The following is a 24,430-nucleotide window of genomic DNA, read 5'->3' on the forward strand; positions in this document are numbered from 1 at the left end:
GACTGGTGACCTGTCCAGGGTGGACCCTGCCTCTCGCCCAATGTCAGCTGGGGTTGGCTCCAGCCCGCTGCGACCCTATTCAGGAATAAGTGGTATAGCTAATGGATAGATGATTGTGCATCAGCTTCAACTGTACCTCTGTTCCAGGAAGGACCTTAAATAAAACAGTTACTGTTCTGTTCCTCTGGTGCTTGTGTGCCCCAGGATTCTGACTTTCTTCCCTTGAAGGTCACAATTTCTGTTTTGCCCTCATTTCTATACCAGTGAATAGGCACCTCACCCACAATGCTCTCTCATTATTTGCTATAATCAATATTTTAATAACAACATGACAATGTGAATGATGAATTATCACCTGAATCTGCTTTAGGGGGTGTTATAGAGAGCTTCAGCTCACTCTTTAAGGAGTTGTTTTCGAACGCTGCAGGCAGCTGTTATCAGAGAACGAGTTCTGATAAACATACTATACACGACCTGCATGGCACCAAACAGCAGACAGACCTAGTTAGCCACTATATACCATACAACGAAGTGGAGCATTTTGCAGCTGAAGAGCCAGAGTCCTCACAGCAGCTGGTAGACACCAAATACTATACTGTTCTGCTCCTGCAGAAACAAACAAAAAAAAAACAGTTATTGTACATTTAAGTTGAATGAATTGTCTTCTACAGTTTTTATAGTTAAATTTAAAGAACAGGTTTTGAATGTTGTGTAATTTCCTCTCATTACAGAACAGTACAGAATTTAAGGGAAATTAAATTGTTTTGTGTGTGTGTGTGTGTTTCCCTACTAATAAGATCCAGCATGGCCCCTCCGAGGCTGCTGGGACCACTGCAGCTTGATACTATGGGACAGCTGCTGTGGCTCTGCTGTCTCCCTGCTGAGAGCCTATTTTAACAAGCCAGACCTATTGTCTTTTTCCAAGAATGACCAGAGAATGTGGCAATGCCTTGGGTCATATTGACTTTACGTGGGTGTGTGTGTTGGTGGCTGGGTGTCATTTGCATCACTATGGGAGCACATGCCATCAGAGGTAATTACCTGGAAGGACCAATTAAGGCGCCCTCTTATGCCCTGTAAGAAGACCTCATCCACAGCAATGGGCTCTGAGTGGGACACGGGGAAGAGACTACAGACATGAGTGCAGGACAGTGACATCTGAAGTCAACTGTGTGGAGTCAGGGCATGTCTCTGTTTCAGACATGACAGTACAAACACAGTATATGTAGGGGGGCATCGCCACAGCACCGATTAAGAAAAGGCTGAGACTAGAAAGACGTAAAGGCCCAAGAAAAGGCCAAAGAATGATTAAAAAAAAAAAAAACTATCTCCTCCATGGAAAACATACATTTAATTTACAGGTCTCTAAAAAAACAAGTACAAATCTTTGTCAAAAGTAAACATTAAAGAAACAGTGAACTGTATTTATGAGATTTCAGTATGAACAAAGTGAAACATATTTACAGATGGAGATATTCAACATTTTGTTGAAAGCATATCTCTGACACAGTGCCCTTCAACAGAAACAAAATCGTGTCCTCTACAGCCAAAACAAAGTACTGTAAGGTCAGTCCATGAGCACCATCTGGAGCTGATCCTGGAAACTGCACAGAAATCACTGCACTCTCTTAAGAAAGACGAGTGGAGTTAATCTTATAAACGAAAAAGTAAATTAAGGCAAATAATGATGTACAGTGGTTAACACAACCAAGCATAACTTACATGCTCTAAAACTGGCAAGGTCAAAAGTACCACATCAAAGAATGGCTATAAATTAGAATACTACACATGGGCTGTAGTTGGAACAAATCTTATTTGCTCTATTCTAGTGATACCATCCTTTTGTTTTTTTTATGTGGTATGTTATCCATGTTCTAACACCAAATTATTTATAACAAAACACAAAGACTTTCTGCATAATGCAAACTGTTAACAGGTGTGGATGTATTATGTGGACACAGTGACAAACCATCAAAAACCAAAATCTGACCTGAACATTTTTCAAATTGGCATAAAAAAACCAATTAATGAATATAGTCTTTCATGTTGAACATCAATATTTATCAAGGTTATTCACCAACAAGCTCATTCAAAGTTTGATATAGGACGTTTCCTTGTCTCAACAGAGTAATTTATCATGAATCTTTTTCACAATCTTGGTCAAGAGGTTCCTTCCTGGAGTGAACAATGCCACAATCTCTTCAATCTGTTGCATCCTGCAATTAGATATAAATACCAAATATCATTTTTTTGTTGTTTCTGGCCCATTAAAAATGTGTAATGCAGGCTTAAATGATCAACAATATAAATTTAGCACAACACAGTGGATTAAAAGGTAAGGCCGGTTATTCTCTATATTAGTATTTTCAACACTGCCCATACAGAGGCTAAAACCAACAATGATTGCCTCAACTCACAGTTAATGTTCATTAGTGTGTCAGTTCTGGATGAGCTTATTTGTCTGTGCGATAAACCTCAGTTGTTGAAAAAGGACTGAAGACACATCAGGGAAACACACTGCTAAACTGGGTGACGTTTCTTAGTTGGCAAACTCCAGACCCGAACTTGAATAGCTAGCAGAATGTAAACAAAGCTCATGCAAGATCTCGTGCATCCACAACTGACTCTGGCTTGTCCTAACTTCAGGAAATTAAGGCCGCTCAGAGCCTTTGGGGCAGCATAGGCGGGTCTGGTGTTTCATAATGCAAAATGTTACTCAGTGTAGTGGTGTGCTTTCCTGATGTGTTTTTAATCAATTCTGAACAACAATGGAGGTCCCGCAACAACAACCACCATCACCCCCAGGCACGAGTGAGCAGGCTGAAATCAGGAGAGCGACCCAGAGATGGAGACGCAAACAGGGCAATAGAGGAGGGCTCAATGCTAGGCTAAAAGCTCGCGCTACCCGACTGCCACTACCCAGCTTCTTCCTAGCTAACATACAGTCTCTGGAAAACAAATTGGATGAGCTAAGGGCTAGGATTACAACACAACGGGAAATAGGAGAATGCTGTGCTCCAATTCTCACAGAGACTTGGCTTTGTGACAAAGTCCCAAGTTTCCTAACTGTGCATATGACAAACACTTTGACCGTTGAGGTCTGTCGCACAGATAAACAAACTAATCCAGGACTGAGCTGACAGGCATTAACCATAAGAAGAGGCAAATCATTTTCAAGAGTAAAATAGTGACGGTCCTAAATTTGTAATTCGCACATGAATTTTTTACTTACGTGGTGCTTCCGATGATGTTTTTAAAGCTCTGAAGTTGAAGGACATAGAGTTGGTTGATCAAACTGACAGAGAAGACCACCTCAAACTTGGACAATTTCTTGAGGCTGCTGAAGACAATTTGCACTCTGGAAGAACAAAAGAGGATATTATATACTGATGTTTTGGTATGAATCCCGTTAAAATGCACAGTAGAAAGCTAGTTAAACAAAATGTGTCAGATTTTGCTGCCATTTAACTGACTAAATGGGCTAATGTTCACGTCCAGTTTTTCAGCTGGTCTAATAATCTTAATAATCTCACTAATCCAATCCTAGGCAGCTGCTTTAAAATGTGATGGTCAAGATTTAGGTAAGGAAACAGTGCTTAAAAAGGTATAATATGTTTGGTGAAAATCAGACGTGACCCCAACGCACCGACTGTAACTGCACCAGCATGCGAGAGGATATACAGTATTTGACATTGTCATTTAATTCTATACATTGTCTTCCACTGAGAAACCATGGCATTAGCTAGCTTTGTGGCTAACTAATGGGGCAACAGATAAACTGCAAGCATGTTTTATTTATTTATTTAGCCTTGAGCAGTTAATTAGAGCAGCAACAGCACCAATATGAAGACAGATTTTCTGTGGTTCTTTTATTGCAGAATATAGGCCAAATGGTCAGCTTTGGACTGGGAACCAGTACAGCATCATGGTGCTTTAAATCAAAATATATACTGTATGCAGATATTTTTAAATTCTCACCCTTAATAAAACCTAAATAAATTACAGCTGCCTTCAGTTAAGATTATATCTTGTGTAAAATCACTTTTAAAATGTGCTAAATATTGCAAGCAGACAAACTATCTTTTATGAGGAAAATGTCTTACTGAGCGTCCACACAGCTGATGTCGAGGATATCAAGTCTTAGACCTCCCCACATTTTCAGTAAACGCAACTCCTCTCCCAGCAGACGGCAGCAACTGACTACCAGGCCAACATCGTGGAGCAGCTGCATACAACAGGAGAGAAAATATCTCAGTGGAAAAGTTCAATATAACTGGACCCTGTAAATGTTATTTCCACCAAGGTCAAATTAAATAAACTAAGATAATGGCTACTGGTGTCCTCAGTGTAACGTGAGGTCTCTTATGAGTCTACTGATTGACACAACTGGCTATAAATAAGATGCAACGGCATTTTAAAAGCCTGTACAACAACAACAAAACCCAAAACCTGACCGTATTTGTACAGTATCTTCATGTGGACATACCTGTGGAATATGTCTTCTTGTCGGATACTTTTCCACCCAGGCAGATTCTCCCTCAGTGTACTGAGAGAGCAGCTTGTGAACAAGGCGGGCATGGCACTTTGACTTCTCTTCTAGTTGGAAAACAAAATGTACAGTAGTTGTTTTTGCAAACTACCAGTAAAAACAAGGTCTCTGCAGGTTTCATCAAGTTAAATTTAAGACTGTTCTTGGACCACTTTGAATGGAATTTAAGATCTCTTTCACACCCATACTGGGAAAAGTACAAGGATTATGAAGAAAAATCAGTATTTATGTTGTACGTATATATCAGAGAGAGAGAGAGAGAGAGAGAGAGAGCGAGGGGGAAGAGAGAGAGAGAGAGAGAGAGAGAGAGCGAGGGGGAAGAGAGAGAGAGAGAGAGAGAGAGAGAGCGGAGCGAGAGAGAGAGAGAGAGAGAAAGAGAGAGAGAGATTAGATAATTCTTAAATTCTTGGACTCTAATGTTGGTGTAGATCCAAACACTGTCTGATCTGATTGGAAGTCTAAGGACAACAGATGTTGTTTTGGTGTCGAGCCAATTGTTTCAAATTTGTGATATTGGGATTCATAAATAAAATCTGATTTGACTTGACACAGGAGGCAATACCCAAACACATATTAATCCATAAAAAAAGACATGACAACTAGTTTATGTATTTTTCTCACCATCGAGTTCAAGTTTTAAGGTGATGTGTGATATGTTCTGCTCAGGGCCATTATCAGCATCATTTCCTTCAAAAAAAAATTAAAAAAGGAAAACATTTATTTAATAAAAAAAATCAGTCTTTGCAAAACCCACAAGTCTACAAACACATTCAACCAGTATATCATCGCTGTCAGCCAGAAACCTCGTATTTCCCAAACCATTATTTTTCAGGAAATTAAAAAAAACCTGTGTATCTAAAATAATTCAACATCACATTGTCAAAGTTGGTATTGTGTCTTTATATATGGTCACATACGTGTGTGTATCATTATATTATTAACACTTTACCTAAATCAAGCTCATATGAGGTTTTGCCTACAGCTTCAGGATCCAATGGCAATACGAGATTTAGTCACAAGCCCTTCTTAAAGCTTTCTATTGGTTGAATGTTCGTAAACCCCAGACGTAAAGGTGATTGATAGCACTGATTTATGAAAAACAAAAACAAAAAAAAAAAAAACATTAAAATGACTAAATACTGACAAGGTGATGATATATTTAAAACACAGACTTGTGTAAATATGTCATCTGTAAATAGTTTGGGTGGTTTGTGTCCTGACCAAGGTGTGGTTACATTTTTTTTAGCTTATAGAAACACAGGTAAAAACAGTATTAATGCTGTCCACTAGGTAGAGGCCTTATGTCTACTGTTAATAAAATGCTTCCTTGCTTATACACTCTGTTGGCTGCAGAGGAAAACAGTATATAATAAAGAAAATCTTACCGTTGGAGTTTTCATAAACCACCTGTAGATGCATGGTCTCATAGAGGAAAGTGTACGTTGTGCAGTTATCCCTCTTCCCTCCAAACTTGTATTCATTCACCCTGAAGAAAGGTACAAAAAGGGATTTACTTTAATATCTTTGTATTAAAAAAAGTAAAATAAGGCTATAGGTGAAAGACTACAGACAGAAATAAGTTAAAGTCTAATATCTCTATCTCAATCAAGGTGAGAACAGACAGAAAACACAACTTAAATGGTAAAATAAAAGGAATATTCAAGATGTGTGAAGGCACAAGTATAAGCAGCTGTATATAAATAGGTCCTACTGAGGTCAGCACACTGGGTATAATATACAGTATGGATGTATGTGGGCAACACTGAAAAAGCACTTAAACCTACGTATGAAGCACATCAAGGTGGCTCTCCATGCTCCTTGTCTCAGCTTTCAGCCTGCAGAGTTTATCTGAATTTTTCTTCTTCTCTATTTTCAGTTCAGATATTTGTCTGTGGCGGGAACAAAAATGAGAATAAGAAACAATTCCTGTCAAACTTTCCACAAAAAGTTACTTACTCTTCAACTTACCTTTCGCTATCAGCCAAAGCTTCAGTGATGTTTTTCAATTCTGTTACAAAACAAAAATCCATATTTACTTTGTCAGTTGAAGCACATAAAAAAAGTAACTGGAATTACAAGTCAGTTACCTTCCTGACGTGATTTCAGACTTGGTTTGTCTTCAGTGCCTTTTTCTTCAACCGCAGCAAGCTCTAAAGGAAGACAACAAAAGGTTTTACAGCTGTTTCACCTTTTACTCCACCTTTCTGCTGCAGCAACATCTCCACCCTCTCCTCTGGTTTACTGTAGTGCAATCTGCAGAGATAAGGATGTACTGTAAACTGGGCAGCAATGAGTGATTCTCCCACACCTGTTTCTAATTCACAAATACAGTCATCCAGAGTTTTCCTCATCTCTTCTGCTTTCTCAATTGTTCCTCTCAACTTCTGTTGTACCTCCTAAAAAGAAGAAAACCAAATTACCCTCCACAATTAAAACACTATTTCAGTAATTCAGTATTTCTTGTTTAGACTTACCAGGTTAGGCTGCACAAGATTTGAGTACAAGGCTTCCTTCATTTCATGTGACCGAGTTTTGCTCATCTTTCTGAAGAGGTTATTTCTCTCTTTTAGTTTTGCACCAAAAGGTTTAAGCTGTGGATTGAAACAGTATTTTAGAAATAAGATGATAATATTCACATTGCTACATCTACACACAGCAAAGGGAATCACATAAATGTAAAATGATTCAACACTGGGAACCAGTTTACAGAGAGGAAGACTTAGATAAGGCATATGAGAAATTTTTAAACATATTTAAGACTGTATATGACAGGAACTGTCCTCGTATGCGGTATAAAAATAAAAAGAATTACAGTGAGAGACCGTGGATGAGCAAGGGATTACAGAATGCATGCAAAAAGAAGAATGTGTTATATAAACAGTTCATTAAGGACCGATCAAAGAAGGCGGAAGAAAAATATAAGACATATAAGAACAAATTAACTGAGATTTTGAGGAGATGTAAGAAACTATATTACTCTAAAATATTAGAGGATAATAAAAATAACATCAGAGGTACTTGGAATATATTAAATAAATTGATCAGAAACAGTTCTAGAAAGTGTAACTACCCACAATATTTTATGGACAATGATACACAGGTCAACAAAATGGAGGATGTAGTTGAAAAGTTTAATAGGTTCTTTGTGAAATTACAGTGAGAGACCGTGGATGAGCAAGGGATTACAGAATGCATGCAAAAAGAAGAATGTGTTATATAAACAGTTCATTAAGGACCGATCAAAGAAGGCGGAAGAAAAATATAAGACATATAAGAACAAATTAACTGAGATTTTGAGGAGATGTAAGAAACTATATTACTCTAAAATATTAGAGGATAATAAAAATAACATCAGAGGTACTTGGAATGTATTAAATAAATTGATCAGAAACAGTTCTAGAAGGTGTAACTACCCACAATATTTTATGGATAATGATACACAGGTTAATAAATTGGAGGATGTAGTTGAAAAGTTTAACAGGTTCTTTGTGAACGTTGGTCCTAGTTTAGCAGGAGGCATTTGTACAGATGATACATCCGTCATTATAAATAATAATACAATCGAAAGGAACATGAGTTCTATGTTTTTGAAGCCCATAGCTGAAAAGGAAATTATAGAGATAGTGAATAAATGTGGTAACAAAACATCTAGTGATAGTGATGGTATCACAATGACAACTGTCAAGTGGGTAATTGAGGGGATATGTAAACCATTAACCCATATTTTTAATATGTCGTTTCGACTTGGGCAGTTCCCCAATAATATGAAAATAGCAAAGGTTATTCCACTGTATAAATCTGGTGATAAACACAACCTCACAAACTATAGACCGATTTCTCTGTTGTCACAATTTTCAAAAATTCTGGAAAAACTCTTTAATAACAGATTAGACACATTTATTGATAAACATAATATCTTATCTGATTGTCAATATGGTTTTAGGTCACAAAGATCGACATCCTTGGCCATTACTGACCTGATGGAGGACATTACAAGTGCTATGGATGAGAAAAAATATACGATGGGGATTTTTATTGACCTAAAAAAAGCTTTTGATACAGTTAATCATGAACTATTAATGGATAAGTTGGAGAAATATGGGATCAGAGGATTGGTTGGGAAATGGATCAGAAGTTATTTGACACAGAGGCGTCAATTTGTGAGGTTGGGTGAATATCAATCAAGTGAGCTGAACATTGTGTGTGGAGTGCCTCAGGGTTCTGTGTTGGGACCTAAACTATTTATATTATACATCAATGATATATGTAAGGTTTCTGAAACTGTTAAAATGGTTTTGTTTGCTGATGATACTACCATTTGGGCATCAGATGAAAACTTACAGCAACTCTCTGTAAGGGTTTCAGAGGAATTTGGGAAGATAAAGAAATGGTGTGATAATAATTTACTATCTTTGAATTTAGAGAAAACTAAATATATGGTATTTGGGAACCGTAGACCACATAATGAACTTCAATTGAGAATTGGGGGTGCCAACATTGAACGAGTATATGAAATTAAATTTCTGGGGGTAATGGTTGATGACAGATTATCCTGGAAATCTCATATTAGACATGTTCAGCATAAAATAGCTAAAAATATATCGATATTGGCAAGGGTTAGACATATGCTGGACGTTAAAGCATTGCGGATTTTGTATTGTTCATTGATTTTGCCATATTTGGAGTATGGTGTTGAAAACTGGGGAAATACATACAGGAGTTCACTTCAACCATTGTACATATTACAGAAGAGAGCGATAAGAGTTGTGCACAAGATGGGGTATAGGGATCATACAAATGTAGTTTTCATACAGTCTAAATTGTTAAAATTCTTTGATTTAGTGGGATATAAGACTGCTGTGTTTATGTATAAGGCCAGGAACAATTTATTGCCTGGTGGAATCCAAAAGCTATTTGGTGAAAGGGAAGGGGGGTATAACTTAAGGGGACATTTAAATTTAAAAGTTCATGCTATACGAACAACCAAAAAAAGATTTTGTATTTCTATAAGTGGGGTCAAACTATGGAATAACTTAACTGTGGACATGAAAAATAGTACCAGAATTAAGGAGTTTAAATATAAATATAAATGTATGTGTTATACAAGATATATGCACGAATAAGTAACAATCTGCTTTATCTATGTAGTGATATTGCTTGCAGCCAATGTTGCATAAATTTTGTATAATATGATGTCATGGGGTAGGACTGGATAAGTCTGACTTCTTCCTACTCCATTCAAACATGTATTAGGTGTAAGCAAACTGATTTTGAATTAGTATTGGTTGGATATGTGTAATCATGTGTGTTATTGTCATTTGTTCATTGTTCTGTTCTGTTCTGTCTGCATGTTTGAAAGAATAAATCAATCAATCAATCAATCAAAAACTTATTCGTTCAAATAAAATCTACGAATGGTTATTCATGGGGAATCAAAAAAATATTTTCACTGCCATTGTGTAACAAATAGTAAAACAAATTGCTGTTATATAAAAACTGAACTGTTCACTAATACCTCTTTCTCTGAAGAATTTCTTATCTCTTCCCACAAAGGTCGGTTAACCATCTTCAGAGGTCTGTCTAGGTCTCGCATTCGCACCTTCAACCTACGGACAAAAGCAGGTCTGTTTTTGAGCTTCAGGTGTGAGATCAATGTTTATTAAAAACAGTTTTATTTAGTAATTTCTGGCACAATGCAAAAAAATGTGATGTTTTGCACATTACAAAAGTTTTCTCAGGTTGGAAGGCCATTCAGATTATTCAGGCTTAAACTCACAAACTCCCTCACCCCCAAACACAAATTTAAACAGTTAAATGCGACAAATTATCGTAAGAATGATTTAATCTTACTCATAAATATATTTCCACAATCTGACCCATACATACCCCTCCACCTTTTTTGTGAGGTTCTGGACATCTGCCTCATATACCATTTGTTTAGGATGGCTGATGTGCTTGTCTTTAAATAAGTCCATCAGTGTTCGATCTGTGTTTGACAAAAGCTGCAAAACAAAGAAGTCACATCACCTGATTTAGCCATTACTGTTTAAACAGAAAATCTTTCTGGAAAATGAATATTGGAATGAACCTACTCTGCCAGATAGGACACTCTGTCGAGGATTGTGGATGACAAAGTCTATGTTGAAGAGTTTAAAAAACTCTGACACTGTAATGGTGCCATCATCAAGCTTCTGTAATCAAAACATTGAAGGCAGTTATATAACTGGCTTTAAAGGTTTAACTGGTTCACTGATACTTTTGTAAAATATGCCAGCAACACACCTTTTGTAAATCTGTTGCATAATCTTCAAGCTGGGACTCAAAAAGGCTATTTTTAAATGCTAAAAAAAGAGAACATTTTCACACAAACATTAACAAAAATCTTTCAAAATATGCATAATCGTGTCCGCAAATCCAAGCCGAATAAACGATGCAGACTTACTTGACTCAAATGTTGCTTCACACCTGATGCTGGAACAGTCAGTATGTGTAGTCATGGTTGGACCTGTAATGATGTTAGCATCACACTCCACAGCATGAGACTGTAAATCCTGACAAAACAAACAAACATTAAATTACCATCAATTATCCAACACTTCATACAGATTTTTCTAATTAAAGGTATAGCAGGAATATTTGACCTACCATCTCAGTAGTGTCAGTGGTCACAATGGATGCCTTCATCCTCTTCTCATCCTCCATAATACTTTTATCTTCTGGCAAAGGTCTCTTTTGTCCACGGGCAGCACTAGTGAAATCCTCTTCAAAACCATTTTCCTCTAAAGACTCATCCATGATGAACTCCTGGGAATGATCTTCAATTTTCTGAGGACTTGTGTCTGGTGTTTCCGACACATCTTCATAGCTACCTAGCTCTTCATCATGAATATCACTCACATCACTGTCAAAGTTACTCAGTTGACCTGGTTTTATTGTCCCTCTACGTTCACCCAGATAATTCACCTTCTGTTGATCATCAGGTTTGCTTCTTTGGGGGAGTTTTGGTTTAAAGCCTCCCATTGAGAGCCTTGACATAAGCTGATTAGTCTTGAAGTTGAAGGGAGTAGCTGTAGTTTGTTCTCTGTCTGTAAGACACTGAGCTTGTGTTTTATCTTCAGCATTCACCATACCTAGTTTGAGTTCAGGCTCCACTACAGACAAAGATTTTGTTTTGTCTCTTGAGTTTTGGTCCAAGTCATGGTCCAACTGAGGCAAGGGCACTGTGCAGCTGTCCATGACGATAGGATCCGGAGCTGTATTTATGACGTGGCTCAAACGCTTTATTTTTGACAGGAGACTGACTATACTCTTTCGTCTTGACTTTGGTGAATGTAAAATGTCATCATGTTGGTCAACCAGTCTGGGTGAACCCTCCATCTTTTGTGGACTGGTTTCATTTCTTAGTTCGGGTTCTTTCCTGGCCCGTGGTTCATCTGAGTCAGAAGAATGTGGTTGGTTTGTAGTTTCCACAGCACCGGGGTTGGATGATCCCAGTGCTTCACTGCTCTGTTGTGAAGTTGCCTCTGTTTTCTTCATATGGTTAGATTCAGGGTACAAGTGAGCTTTAGTCACACCCATATTGACATCATCCTCTAGACAGTCTGTCATAATTTGATTTTGTGGATTGTCCATGGTACATGGAATAACAGCTGGAGTTAGGGTTTCACCATCCACATCAGGCCCCTGTGTTTCAAGCTGTTCCATGTAGTCATTTGCCTCAACACCTTCTTGAGCAGATGGTTCAGCAAGAGCCACTGCTTTGGTGATAACAGGATTTGTCCCAAGGCCACTTGTTTTAGAGAGGGAGTTTTTCAATCCGGAATTCAAACCATGTACTGAAGAAAATCTAGTTCTATGTAGACCACTTTCTGTTCTTCTCACAGTTAAAGGCAAATCCATGTTTCTGTTGGTGGTTGCAGTGTTCAAATACTGGCATGGAGGAACTGAATCGGATACCATATGGCTTGGAATATTTACAGCGAGGCACTGGGTCATATCCATAGCTGCATCATTTGCAGTGAACCTTACTGTTTTCTCTCCACATGGAGGTAAGTCCACATTTTTGTGTGACTGATGTTCAAAAGCAGTAGCAATATTGACAGTGTGACTTTGTGTCACATCCATAGTTGCATCATTAGCAGTGAACAGCACAGTTTTGTCTTTGCAGGCAGAAAATAAGTCTAGATTTCGCTGTGATTGCTGTTCACAAGCAGTAGCAATGTTGACAGTGTGACTTCGCGTTATATCCATGGTTGCATCATTTGTAGAGAACTTCAACGTTTTCTCTCCGCACGTAGGTAAGTCTAGATTATGCTGTGACTGTGGATCAAAAGCAGTAGCAATGTTGACGGTGTGACTTTGCGTTATATCCATGGTTGGATCATTTGTAGAGAACTTCACCATTTTCTCTCCGCATGTAGGTACGTCTAGATTTTGCTGTGACTGTGGATCAAAAGCAGTGGCAATGTTGACAGTGTGACTTTGCGTTATATCCATGGTTGCATCATTTGTAGAGAACTTCACCATTTTCTCTCCACACGTAGGTACGTCTAGATTTTGCTGTGACTGTGGGTCAAAAGCAGTAGCAATGTTGACAGTGTGACTTCGCGTTATATCCATGGTTGCATCATTTGTAGAGAACTTCAACGTTTTCTCTCTGCATGTAGGTACGTCTAGATTTTGCTGCGACTGTGGATCAAAAGCAGTGGCAATGTTGACAGTGTGACTTTGCGTTATATCCATGGTTGCATCATTTGTAGAGAACTTCAACGTTTTCTCTCTGCATGTAGGTACGTCTAGATTTTGCTGCGACTGTGGATCAAAAGCAGTGGCAATGTTGACAGTGTGACTTTGCGTTATATCCATGGTTGCATCATTTGTAGAGAACTTCAACGTTTTCTCTCTGCATGTAGGTACGTCTAGATTTTGCTGCGACTGTGGATCAAAAGCAGTGGCAATGTTGACAGTGTGACTTTGCGTTATATCCATGGTTGCATCATTTGTAGAGAACTTCAACGTTTTCTCTCTGCACGTAGGTAAGTCTAGATTTTGCTGTGACTGTGGATCAAAAGCAGTGGCAATGTTGACAGTGTGACTTTGCGTTATATCCATGGTTGCATCATTTGTAGAGAACTTCAACGTTTTCTCTCTGCACGTAGGTAAGTCTAGATTTTGCTGTGACTGTGGATCAAAAGCAGTGGCAATGTTGACAGTGTGACTTTGCGTTATATCCATGGTTGCATCATTTGTAGAGAACTTCAACGTTTTCTCTCTGCACGTAGGTAAGTCTAGATTTTGCTGTGACTGTGGATCAAAAGCAGTGGCAATGTTGACAGTGTGACTTTGCGTTATATCCATGGTTGCATCATTTGTAGAGAACTTCAACGTTTTTGGCATGACTGGGGCTTAAAACCAGCTGCAATGTTGACAGTATGACTTTGTGTCATATCCATAATTGCATAATTTGTAGAGAATCTCACTGTTCTCTCGCTGCATGTAGGTACATCTAGATTTTGCTGTAACTGCGGTTCACAAGCAGTGGCAATGCTGACAGTGTGACTTTGTGTTATATCCATAGCTTCATCATTTGCAAAGAACCTCACAGTTTTCTCTCCACATGTAGGCAATAAGTCCACATTTTGGCGTGACTGGGGTTTGAAAACAGCACCAGTGTTAACAGAGTGACTTTGGTTTGGTATTTCCTTACCTTCCCGGTTTGATGAGCCCAATGCTTCCCAGCTAAGCTGTTGAGAAGTCATCTCTGCTCTTTCCAAATTATTACTTTGTGGGTACTTGTCTTTCATGGGAAAATGACACTGAAGAGGATCATCTGTACCTGTCATTCCTAAAATCCGACCTGTCTGAGGTTCAGTCATATCTATTCTTACATCACCTTCAGGGTACTTTGCACTTCCATTAGAAGAGTCTCCAGTGTTAGAGGATGGCACAGTTGGAGGTGTCACTCTTGTGATCACAGAATCAACACTGGGGTCACTTAGGTTCGACAGACTTGTAAGGAAGTTACTGAATCCTGGATTCAAACTGTGTGCTGATGAAGATCTGTTTCTAGGCAGACCTTCCTGTTTCTTCACAGGAACAACTGAATCTGATACTAAATTACTGGCAATATTTACAGTGAGGCACTGGGTCATATCCATGTCTGTAGCATCTGCAGTGAACATCACTGTTGTCTCCCCACATGTGGATAAAAGGTCCACATTGTGGTGCGCTTGTAGTCCAAAATCAGCGGCAATGTTTGCAGTGTAACTTTGTGTCACATTCATACAAGCATCATCTGTTTTCTGTCTGTAGTCATTTGCGGTGTCAAACTTGGCCTGTGGGAGAGAGAGAAAAAATGCTAAGGGTACAGTCAGAGAAAACATACATCTTGATAAGACATTTTAAATCACCATTACTGATCTATTATTAAAACATGTATTATTTCAGAGCCACCATAGAGAAGTATACTGCCATTTTCTAAAGGCAGAAACAAATCAGTGATTTCTGCAAAATGTGCTTATTTCAAGACAGTTACACTCACCTGATGTCTTTGCATCTTTGTCTTTAAAGATGGTTTCAATGAGGTTTCTGTACCTAACATGGAGATTGGGGTATAATATTAAAATAAAATTAGCAAAAACCATCAGCCCCAGAATTCTCCATTTAAAAATTAATAAACTGAAATATGATACTGATGATGATGTTGTTGATATGGGCCCAAAGTAAATAAAAGTTATAAAATATAGGTTTTAAAATCCATATATTGCAGTTCACATTACCAAAATAACACAGAGAATTACTGGCTACACATGATATACATGTAATATGTACAGTGTATGGATATAATCAGTGTACCAGTGGTAAAACAGCAAATAAAAATTACACACACCTTAAAATGAACAGTTCAGTGGGATTGATGTAACAGATATTCTTGTGTTTCAATCAGTTTAATTAATACTTTATTACAAGTTAATTTTTCATTTAAAAAAAAGCTACAAAAATGTTCATGTATGCTGTGAGCTGCAGCTCTTAGAAAGAAATCAGCCAAAATCCGAATTGGCAAGTCTAAACCCAGAATCGGCCAAGAAATTTGCTGGTGCATCTCTATTTTTGTTCAGTGTTACATTTCTGGCCTGTGGCCTCATTTTGGTCATCAATTCATTTGAGTCATATAAAGTTAAATACTAGTAATTTCCATACCTTTATGATTAGATGACCTGAGTGGTTCACTGTTCTTCTGTCCTGAAATCATCTCTGCTTTCTTCAGACACTCATTGACCTGTGTGGGTAAAAGAAACTGAAAGGGATCAACTGAACCAGTGCATCCTCTGATGTGTCCTGTGTGAGCTTCAGTCATGTCCATGCTCTCATCGTTTTCTGAACACATTGCACTTGTGCTGAATGACTGTCCAAAGCTTCTGGTTGAATTTACCAGCTGATTTTCTTTATTCTTGTCAGCCTGTGCTGTTTTAAGCTGGCACAAGGAGCTGATCATGTTTGTGCTATCTTTAGAGGATCCTGAAGTAGTGGGTCCCATTTTGGAAATCATGGGATTACCACTACAGTCACATGGATTAGACAGACTTGCAAAGAAGTTTTTAAATTCTGGATCCAAGCCATCTGCTGATATGGGCTGAGGAGATAATATCCCACTGGCAATGGTTACAGTGTGACTCCGAGTCTGGTCCATAAACTCATTATCTGCTGTGAACATGACTGTTCTCTCACTGCATTCATCAAAGTTGTCCTGGAGAAGAAAAGGCACTTTGTTACTATCACTAACATTTACTTTCACAGCTAATCTTTAATGAACATTAAAAAAACAGCATTTTAAAAGCTACACTGATGCATGTTAACAGCCACTCATACATATTAAAAATGAACTTATTCAAAACCTAGCACATGATTTTACATACATTTCTTACTTTTCATACGATTATTAGTTTCAGTTAATGTCAGTCAGGCATTAAGGATTACTTTCAGACAGCAAAAGAAAGTATATCTTACCTTGTGTCTTTGAGATGCATGTACAGGATTCTTCAGGTATGTTGTATCTAAAGTCAGAAGTGGAAATGTAACAAGACACAATGTAAACTGTATTCAGTTACAAGTGGAATGGATGCAGTAGAAAAAAATCAACGCCAGTTAAAGTGCATTTTCAGCCTACCAGTCATTTGTCGACAACCATCTTCAGTGATCAGCTTTGGGGCCCTTTAAACAAGAAAACAGAATAAAAACTTGAGTCACTTTTCCCCAATGAAAAACTGACTTAGTTGGTCAGAATTTAAATAAAAGACACCTAAAATGTCCTCAAACATATAAACCAAGTGAGAATGTAAATAAGCTTACCTATTCTCAGTAGTTGCTCCTGCAGTGGGAACAAACATCATTTAAAATTTAAATATTCTTATATGATGATTAAGAGAATTAAGCACAAGGCATTTGAAATTGTGAGCTCAGTTCCATTTGACAATCTGGACATAGAAAAGCTGGACACTCTGAAATTGTACCAGAATCTCAGAAAAAGCATGTAAGTCTGGCTTTCTGATACCACGTATCATTAATCACCTACTAATCAGTGATTAAATTAATAGAAACTCACCTTTGTGGTCAGATGACACCAGGGTTTTACTGCACTGTTGCTGTTTGGCCTTCAACATCTCTGCTGTCTGTGATACTCTTTTGCCATATTGGGAGTACATTTCTTGTGTGGGAAAGAGACACTGAAAAGGATCATCATCATCATAATCATCATCATCAGTGGATCCCAGAATGTGGCCTGTCTGAGCTTCAGTCACATCTTTGCTCACGCCATCATCAGAGCAGAGTGCACTTCCATAAGATGAGTCTCCAGTCTTCCTGGATCTATTTAGTGACTTCCTCATTATAAAAGTTGGAACCTGATTTTCTTTGTCCACATCAGGCCTCTTTGTTTTAACCGGGGCCAGGGAGCTGTTTGTTTCCTCAGAGCATGCAGGTGTCACCTTTGTGACCATAAGATTAATGCTGGGGTCACATGGTTTAGAGAGACTTGCAATAAAGTTTGCAAATTCAGGATCCAAACAAGGCAGTAATGAGGACACATTTTTCTTTTCAACACTTATGTCCATTTTTCTGCCAGTGGGCAATAATACTGACCCACTTGTCATGTTCACAGTATGACTTCGAGTCACATCCATGGATCTGTTATCTGCAGTGAACATCAGTTTCTCTCCATCAGTGGGTAAAACATCATCGTTTTGGTGGGGAATATCTGCAAGTAATTCTGCATCAGTGGCGATGTTTATAGTGTGACTGTGGGTCAGGTCCAGGAATACATCATCAGCAGAAAACATCACAGTTTTCTCCCCACAGTCTTCCCCAATATTGAAGTTGACCTGGTGAAGGCAAGTAGCTTTGTCAATGAATACTCAGTAAGTTTCAAATAAAATCTCAAATGAGCATTTCTAAAGGAATTATAACAATATAATATAGCTTGTTAAACAGCAGAGTAACTTTAAGCTCACCTTTTCCCTTTGTTGAGAAGCATATAGAGGAGCATTCAAAAGGGTTTCCATTCCTAAATTTGGATACTTGAATTTAGTAAGAACACTATTACACTGTAAAAGACAACATAAGGATTAGGTAATAACTGCTTGAGGTTTATTAAAAAAGTATAGTCATACCAAAGATCTGTTGACTCCCACCAGCGACTGCCATCTGGAAACTTAAAAAATATACACAATATATTAATGTTTCTGTTGTTAAGACAAACATATTTGAAGGTAAATTTAAGATCATATATAAGAAGTAAAACTGAACTGGCAGAGCTTGAAGGATCAAGTTACCTTACCTGTTTTGTGAGGTTGTCGCTGCTGTGGAATAGGACATATATTATAAAGCTGCTTAGATTTTTTACATTAAATACTTATTCGTTATACTACATTACATACATGCTGCTATTAACTCTTCTAAAGGACTTCGGGCAGGAGAGGCATTTTTCACATCCCTGTAAAAAAACAAAGTATCGATTGGGTTAAAATATGAGCCTTTGTGGAAAATTGGGAACAAAATAAATTTCATTTAACTAGTGTCTCACTCTGAAAACAGAAGAACATCATTGGCAGGAGCAAAACTGACTCTTCTTGAACTCCTTTTTTCCACAGGTTTGGGGTATTCCACCTTGATTAATGAGATATAAAATCATAAATTAAATTTTTCCCACTCCATTTGATTCTTTCATTCCTGTGGAGATGAGTAGTGATACCTCAAAATCCCTATTACATCTGTAAGGTAAAAATCTAAAATCAAGAAATCTATTTACCTTATTTTCCTGTTGCTCTACAACTGATTTCCTTGGTGCTTTTAAAATCTGAAAAGGATCAGTGGCAGAAAACATGATTTGTCTTTGATTTGTTTGTGAAGAAGTAAAAAGTATACATGTATAACCCTTTTGTCTATAAAATAATTTGTAGCACTGACTGAAGAGATGCGCCGCTTGGAGAATCCACTTCCGTCACTGTGATACAAAACAGTATTCAGCTGATATCCAAGGTGTTTATTAATGTGTACAATGTGAATACAGTCATATCATAAGGCAAATGTTAATACAAGGTGTTATTAATGGCCTTTAGGTAAAGTGTAGACTGGTGCATTGAGGTTCAGGCACAAACCATAATAAATTCCTTGTATGTTTAAAATACTTGGCAAATAAAGCTGATTCTGACTGATTTCTATTAATAACAGAATTTTCACTCACTCATTCCTTGCAGGTTCCTGGGGCTCCATCTTTAACTGTAAAATATGAAAAAAGGGCTTTATTCAAGTAAAATACAACAAGTTAATAAGATGTGGCCTTTTCAGAAACCTCCAATACTGTGAAAAATGTTTTAGGTATTTTAGATTCTTATCAATTATGTAATACCATGAAAAAGGTGTGTCATAGAGAACTTTCTTTACAAAAAAAAAAAAAAAAAAAAAATAGAATGTATGGCCCCCATTGAACATTGTTCTCAACATCGTGGAGTCAGTCTGGGATTACATGAAGAATCGGAAGGCAGCCTAAATCTACAGAACTGGCAAGTTCTTCAAATGCTTACAACCACCTACCCACCAAACACCTTGGAAAACTGTGCACAACTGTACTGTATGAGGATAACTGATAAATAAAAGTAAGAACTATTATTTTAGAAAGTGTCATCACCATACTTTTAGTGCATAAACCTTTTGCACAATATCTGATAGTGTATATGCAAAATGTTCTTGATTTTTCACTGGCATTCTGTACGAATGCCCATCTCTACAGCACTAAATGAATAACAAGAAATATAATTTATGTGGTGGAATAACAGATGTGCAGCACTTTAGCAAACAAGTGTCTCAGGTTAACAAAAACTGTTCTCCAGAAGCTGTGGTAAGTTTGGTTAGTGTAAAAAAACAAAAATAGTTTCCTCTACTGTAAGACAATGCACTATAAATGTGCCTGGCAGTCTGTGATATTAGCTAGGTAACTGTGCTTCAGTGACATAGGGGAAATAAGGGTCTGAATACACAGGCTATAAATTATATGATGTTGATGAGTGTTTTATCATTAAGATTGTTGTGTTAATCTATTCCGTGACACATTTGCACAAAAATTGATGTAATCGACACGGAGTTGAATTGATGGGTATATTAGTAAAAGGTTAGCTGGATATGAACTTTAAGACAAAACTACACACTCATTAACGAGTTAGCACTTTCTACAGATTTATTTATTCAGTCAGTTATTTATTTACAACTTTAAGGTATGAAACATACTCAACCAAAGTCAGAATATGACAGAATTAAAATGTGAATATGGGGTGGATTAAGCCAAAGTCCACATTCAAAGCTAAACGACTTTCCACACTGAATAAGTCAAGGCCGAAAGTTGTGCTCTCTATTCCCCTTGTGTTGATACGTACAAGAAAACAAAGCAAGACTTTCTAAAGATTTGGGTGAGCAGACACGCTACCCATTGTACTTTCAGAAACAACATTATTACTGATCTCGCTAGGAAAAATTAAACCTTGCATTATATAAAGCCTCCTTATTTGGTTAACGCTAGCTATCGGTCGTGTTAGCTTAACGTACACCACTCACATTATGATTTAGAACACAACAGGAGACGAAAAGAAACATACAACACCTTGGAATTGTTGTGCAATAACTCTTCACAACAGACGAGAACGGCCTTGTCACCTGTTAACTAACTTAAAACCGTTTTCATGTCATTTATTTTAGCTGGGTCGATGTGCGAACCTGCGAAATGAATCTAACGTCAACGAGCCTCTATGCTAACGTCTTGGGTTTTGAATTTAGCCGCCTCCGCGCGTGCGCAGTGCAGTCTAACCGTGGTACTTTGTTTACTTTCCCGATTCCTCTGCTTATTTCAGCGAAGTTCACTCAACAAAATATTGTTCATACTAATATATAACATTTAGCTCAAATTAAGAAAAAACAAACCTTGTGAATTCAGAAATTGCAAAAAGTAATTTTATTTTTTTCCCCCCAGGAAAAACGTAAATAGGCCGGAAATGGCTACAGAAGGCGGGATGTTTTTTTTCTTTAAAAAAAGAAAAATCGTGTTGATCAGTTTTGACTGTGTTCGATTGTAACATATAAGGTATCCATAAAGGTAGGTAATGCTGTGTTACTGAAACATCTCATACATAGTAATACGTTTGAGTTACGTCGAATGTTTAACTTGCACCTACGCTAATCTGACTTGAAGCTTGTTATATTACTTGTTTACGTTAATTCATTCACTCAGTATTTGAGAAAATCAAACCAAACCCCATTCAGAATCTGACATTTTTACGGTGCTTATAATAGAAAATCTATAGGGCTTGGCATTCATGACATAGTTATATAATTTTTAGAATAATTGTAAGCAGAACCCGATTTAAGTCAGATAACTTTGTAAAATGATAGCTGAGTCACTAAAGATGTCCAGGAAACACTAAACATATTTAACGTTCACTCATCAGATTATTTGTTAATACAGGTGCGTTTGTCATTGTGTCCATTATGGATAGAGCAATATCTTCAAAAATACCAAGAGGTGAGCAGATTTGGCTGTTTTTTGCACTTAAATTGATATGTATTTTAATTTTATAGAGTCAAACAAAGCTGCTATATGTTGTAACAATATTCTCTCTTCTCCAGTAGTGCACTTACCTGCAGAAACAAAGAAAACAAGTCATAAACCTGAATCCAAAGACACAGCAACTGTTTCTGCAACAGTAAATGCTGCCCAAAAATCTGATGGCATCCTGAGAACTCAAAAAGAAAATGTACCAAGGTAAGAAAAACATATTGTATGACTTACAAGAACAGCATAGGAGCCCACTCAGTATGTTGAAAAATGCACACACCTCCCTAAAACAAACGTATTTGTTCTCGGCGTGTAGTCCAAGGAGCAGTACAGTACACAGTATTTTAACCCACACAACACATTACACCACAAAACCAAAAACTGGCAAATCTGGTTGTAATTATATACTGTATAATGATTTGGTCAAATAAACCCTTATTCTGCCAACAGTAAGAATTTATTAGACCAGGTTAACTTATCAGACGGCTGTAATACACAACACTTTGCCACTTGTAGACAAAATCTATGGGGAAACTTCTCCTGTCAGGAAGAGACAAATCAAAGCTTTCAGCCTTTAAAACTTCTTGAGAAAGGTGAATGAGTCAACATAAAACTTATGATATAAATTGAGTGCTTCGTCCCATCAAGAGGATCTTGATGCCACCTGCATCAGAATCTCCCAACCTCCCATCTGATCTTCAAAACCTCTCCAGTCTCTCTGGTGTTCTATGGTGTAAATGATCATAAACAAATGCCTGATACCTGCCAGACTCTATGTTTGCTTCACAGCTACTGAAAAATCAAAATTTTCACTTTTGTCTTTCAGAAAAAATAAAGGTCCTAAAGTTCACAAAGGGTAAGACAGGCACTGTGTTGCATATTCCAAACATGGAATTTTGATTTCACAAGTTTATGATGCATGTTTCTATAGCGTGTCAACCAGGTATGGGCAACAGGCAGAGCTCAAAGAGCAAAATCAGTATTTGATGGCTGCCAATGAGGAGCTGCAGAAAAACCTCACAGAGACACAGGTGCAGAAAGCAACTCTGATGAAGTACTTCTGTGATTGTAACATAACTACCTGTATTTATACTCAAGTGTTTTTTTTAGAATATGTCACCTGCCTGTTAGTTGCAATCCTCTGGTATTTCTTTTTTCAGCTCTATGCTATACTGTGTTTCTTTGTTTGTTATATTGCAGGAAAGAGTAGCTGAGATGGAGCTGCAGTTCAGGGACCTTGAAAAAGAGAATGCAGAGGCACAGAAAAATCTGAGGAACTGTCATGTTCTCCTAGTTGCTGCGAAAATAGACCCAGGTGAAAACATCCCAAATTTCAAAATGTGTTTTGTCAGCTTAATTCCAGTTGTTGCTTGTTAGAAATGGCAACCAAAAGAATTTGAGAAGAAAGCCCTGGCTTCCTTCGCTGGCACCGCTCCCAGCCATTGGTTCCGCTACGTGGATGACACATGGGTTAAAATCAGGACCCAGGAGGTAGAAGCTTTCACCAAGCATATCAACTCGGTGGATGACAACATCAATTTCACTCGTGAGGATGCCAGGGATGACTCTGAGAAAATAATTCTTAAATCTTTTCTTAGTATTTAGATAAATGTACTTGTTTTCAGTCTGGCTGCACTAGTGTTAAGACATCTGTGGGTTCTTTGAGACTAGATATGTTTACTTGTTTTAAAAATCTTAGCAAGTGAAATTTTCCTGTTCTGTTGGCAGATAATTTTGCTTATTTTAAGTCAAATTTACCTCATTTTATTACTTTTTTTTCTTGTTTTTGAGAGCTGACTTTTTGCAGTGCAGACACAAACAGTGTGATGTGGTGTATGCAATTAAGTGCAGTCAGGAGTGCAATGACTTGTACATTGGTGAAACTAAGCAGCCGCTACACAAACGCATGGCTCAACACAGGAGGGCCAACTCCAGTGGACCAGAGTCAGCAGTCCACCTCCACCAGAAGGAGAAAGGACACTCTTTTGAGGACAGTGAAGTCCAGATCCTCTCCAGAGAACATCGCTGGTTTGAGAGAGGTGTTAAGGAAGCTATTTTCGTAAAAATAGAACACCCCTCTCTTAATAGGGGTGGTGGACTAAGACACAACTTGTCTTCCATCTACAACCCGGTTCTGAGATCTTTGCCCAAACATGCCCACCAGGACAATAGGCGTCGGTTGACAGGGGAGGATCCAAAGACAGGTAACGACCCTCATTGATACTGGGCTGGGCTGTAACGACTCAGTCGTTAATGGACATTGTTGGCCTTCTAAGGACTGAAACCACACCGAGGGGGATAAATATCTCCGACTTAACACCAGTCAGTCAGAACTGATGAAGCCTCTTGGATGAGAGGTGAAACGTCTTCGATCTAGAAATCCAAGTCCAGTTGATTTCCAAGGTTATTTTGGTTGCGGTTTACTATGACCTGGATGACTGAGAATCTGCACAGATATTTTGTTAGAAATGAACATTGTTTTTGTTTTTTTTATTCTTAGTTTTAGGAGGAGAGGTTGGAGAAGCTGCACAACAAAATGAAGATCAAAGGAAAGCAGCTATGGTACATATATTTTATTTGAGTTTACTTTTATGATGTATAGTTACAGTTTATTTAACTTTGTCAAACTTAAAATTTAATTTATTTAATTTATTTATTTATTTATTCCAAGCATGTAATAAAAGAGAGAAAAAGAAAAAAAAAGAAATCAACATGTAACACAAAACAACCAAACCAATTACCATATACAACCAAAAAAATAGAAATTTCTCTTGATGATGCTTAGT

The 24,430-nt window shown here is 37.7% G+C and overlaps 2 protein-coding genes across 5 annotated transcripts in view; one reads left to right on the forward strand and one right to left on the reverse strand.

The window, feature by feature from the left end:
* Positions 1–1,331: 1,331 nt before the first annotated feature.
* On the reverse strand, positions 1,332–20,858 carry knl1 (kinetochore scaffold 1). Its single transcript, XM_020603980.1, has 34 exons — positions 20,697–20,858; positions 19,287–19,321; positions 19,010–19,046; positions 18,852–18,899; positions 18,627–18,709; positions 18,481–18,536; positions 18,381–18,402; positions 18,214–18,254; positions 18,055–18,107; positions 17,151–17,925; positions 16,898–16,916; positions 16,716–16,759; positions 16,556–16,602; positions 15,981–16,295; positions 15,749–15,827; positions 15,090–15,142; positions 13,937–14,883; positions 11,195–13,841; positions 10,992–11,100; positions 10,832–10,890; positions 10,642–10,740; positions 10,436–10,551; positions 10,065–10,155; positions 7,024–7,140; positions 6,858–6,945; positions 6,637–6,699; positions 6,518–6,557; positions 6,334–6,438; positions 5,935–6,035; positions 5,171–5,236; positions 4,487–4,596; positions 4,104–4,225; positions 3,233–3,358; positions 1,332–2,216 (listed from the first exon to the last, which is right to left on the reverse strand). Exons 2-34 carry the CDS (start codon positions 19,313–19,315, stop codon positions 2,120–2,122), a joined length of 6,804 nt encoding a protein of 2,267 aa, XP_020459636.1. The 5' UTR covers positions 19,316–19,321; positions 20,697–20,858; the 3' UTR covers positions 1,332–2,119.
* Positions 20,859–21,087: 229 nt separating this feature from the next.
* knstrn (kinetochore localized astrin (SPAG5) binding protein) overlaps positions 21,088–24,430 on the forward strand; it is a 4,917-nt gene continuing 1,574 nt past the window's right edge. The window contains exons 1-7 of one of the 4 annotated variants that reach the window (XM_020603981.1): positions 21,088–21,185; positions 21,555–21,611; positions 21,716–21,851; positions 22,471–22,500; positions 22,576–22,675; positions 22,845–22,959; positions 24,145–24,206. In XM_020603981.1, coding sequence (XP_020459637.1) covers positions 21,578–21,611; positions 21,716–21,851; positions 22,471–22,500; positions 22,576–22,675; positions 22,845–22,959; positions 24,145–24,206 — 477 coding nt within the window. In that variant the 5' untranslated portion in view covers positions 21,088–21,185; positions 21,555–21,577. Of the gene's footprint in view, positions 21,186–21,537; positions 21,612–21,715; positions 21,852–22,470; positions 22,501–22,575; positions 22,676–22,844; positions 22,960–24,144; positions 24,207–24,430 lie in introns of all 4 variants that reach the window. The other 3 variants (XM_020603983.1, XM_020603982.1, XM_020603984.1) reach the window with 3 other exon arrangements.

The sequence above is a fragment of the Monopterus albus genome, unplaced genomic scaffold (genome assembly GCF_001952655.1).
Source record: "Monopterus albus unplaced genomic scaffold, M_albus_1.0 scaffold63.1, whole genome shotgun sequence".
NCBI lineage: Eukaryota > Metazoa > Chordata > Actinopteri > Synbranchiformes > Synbranchidae > Monopterus > Monopterus albus.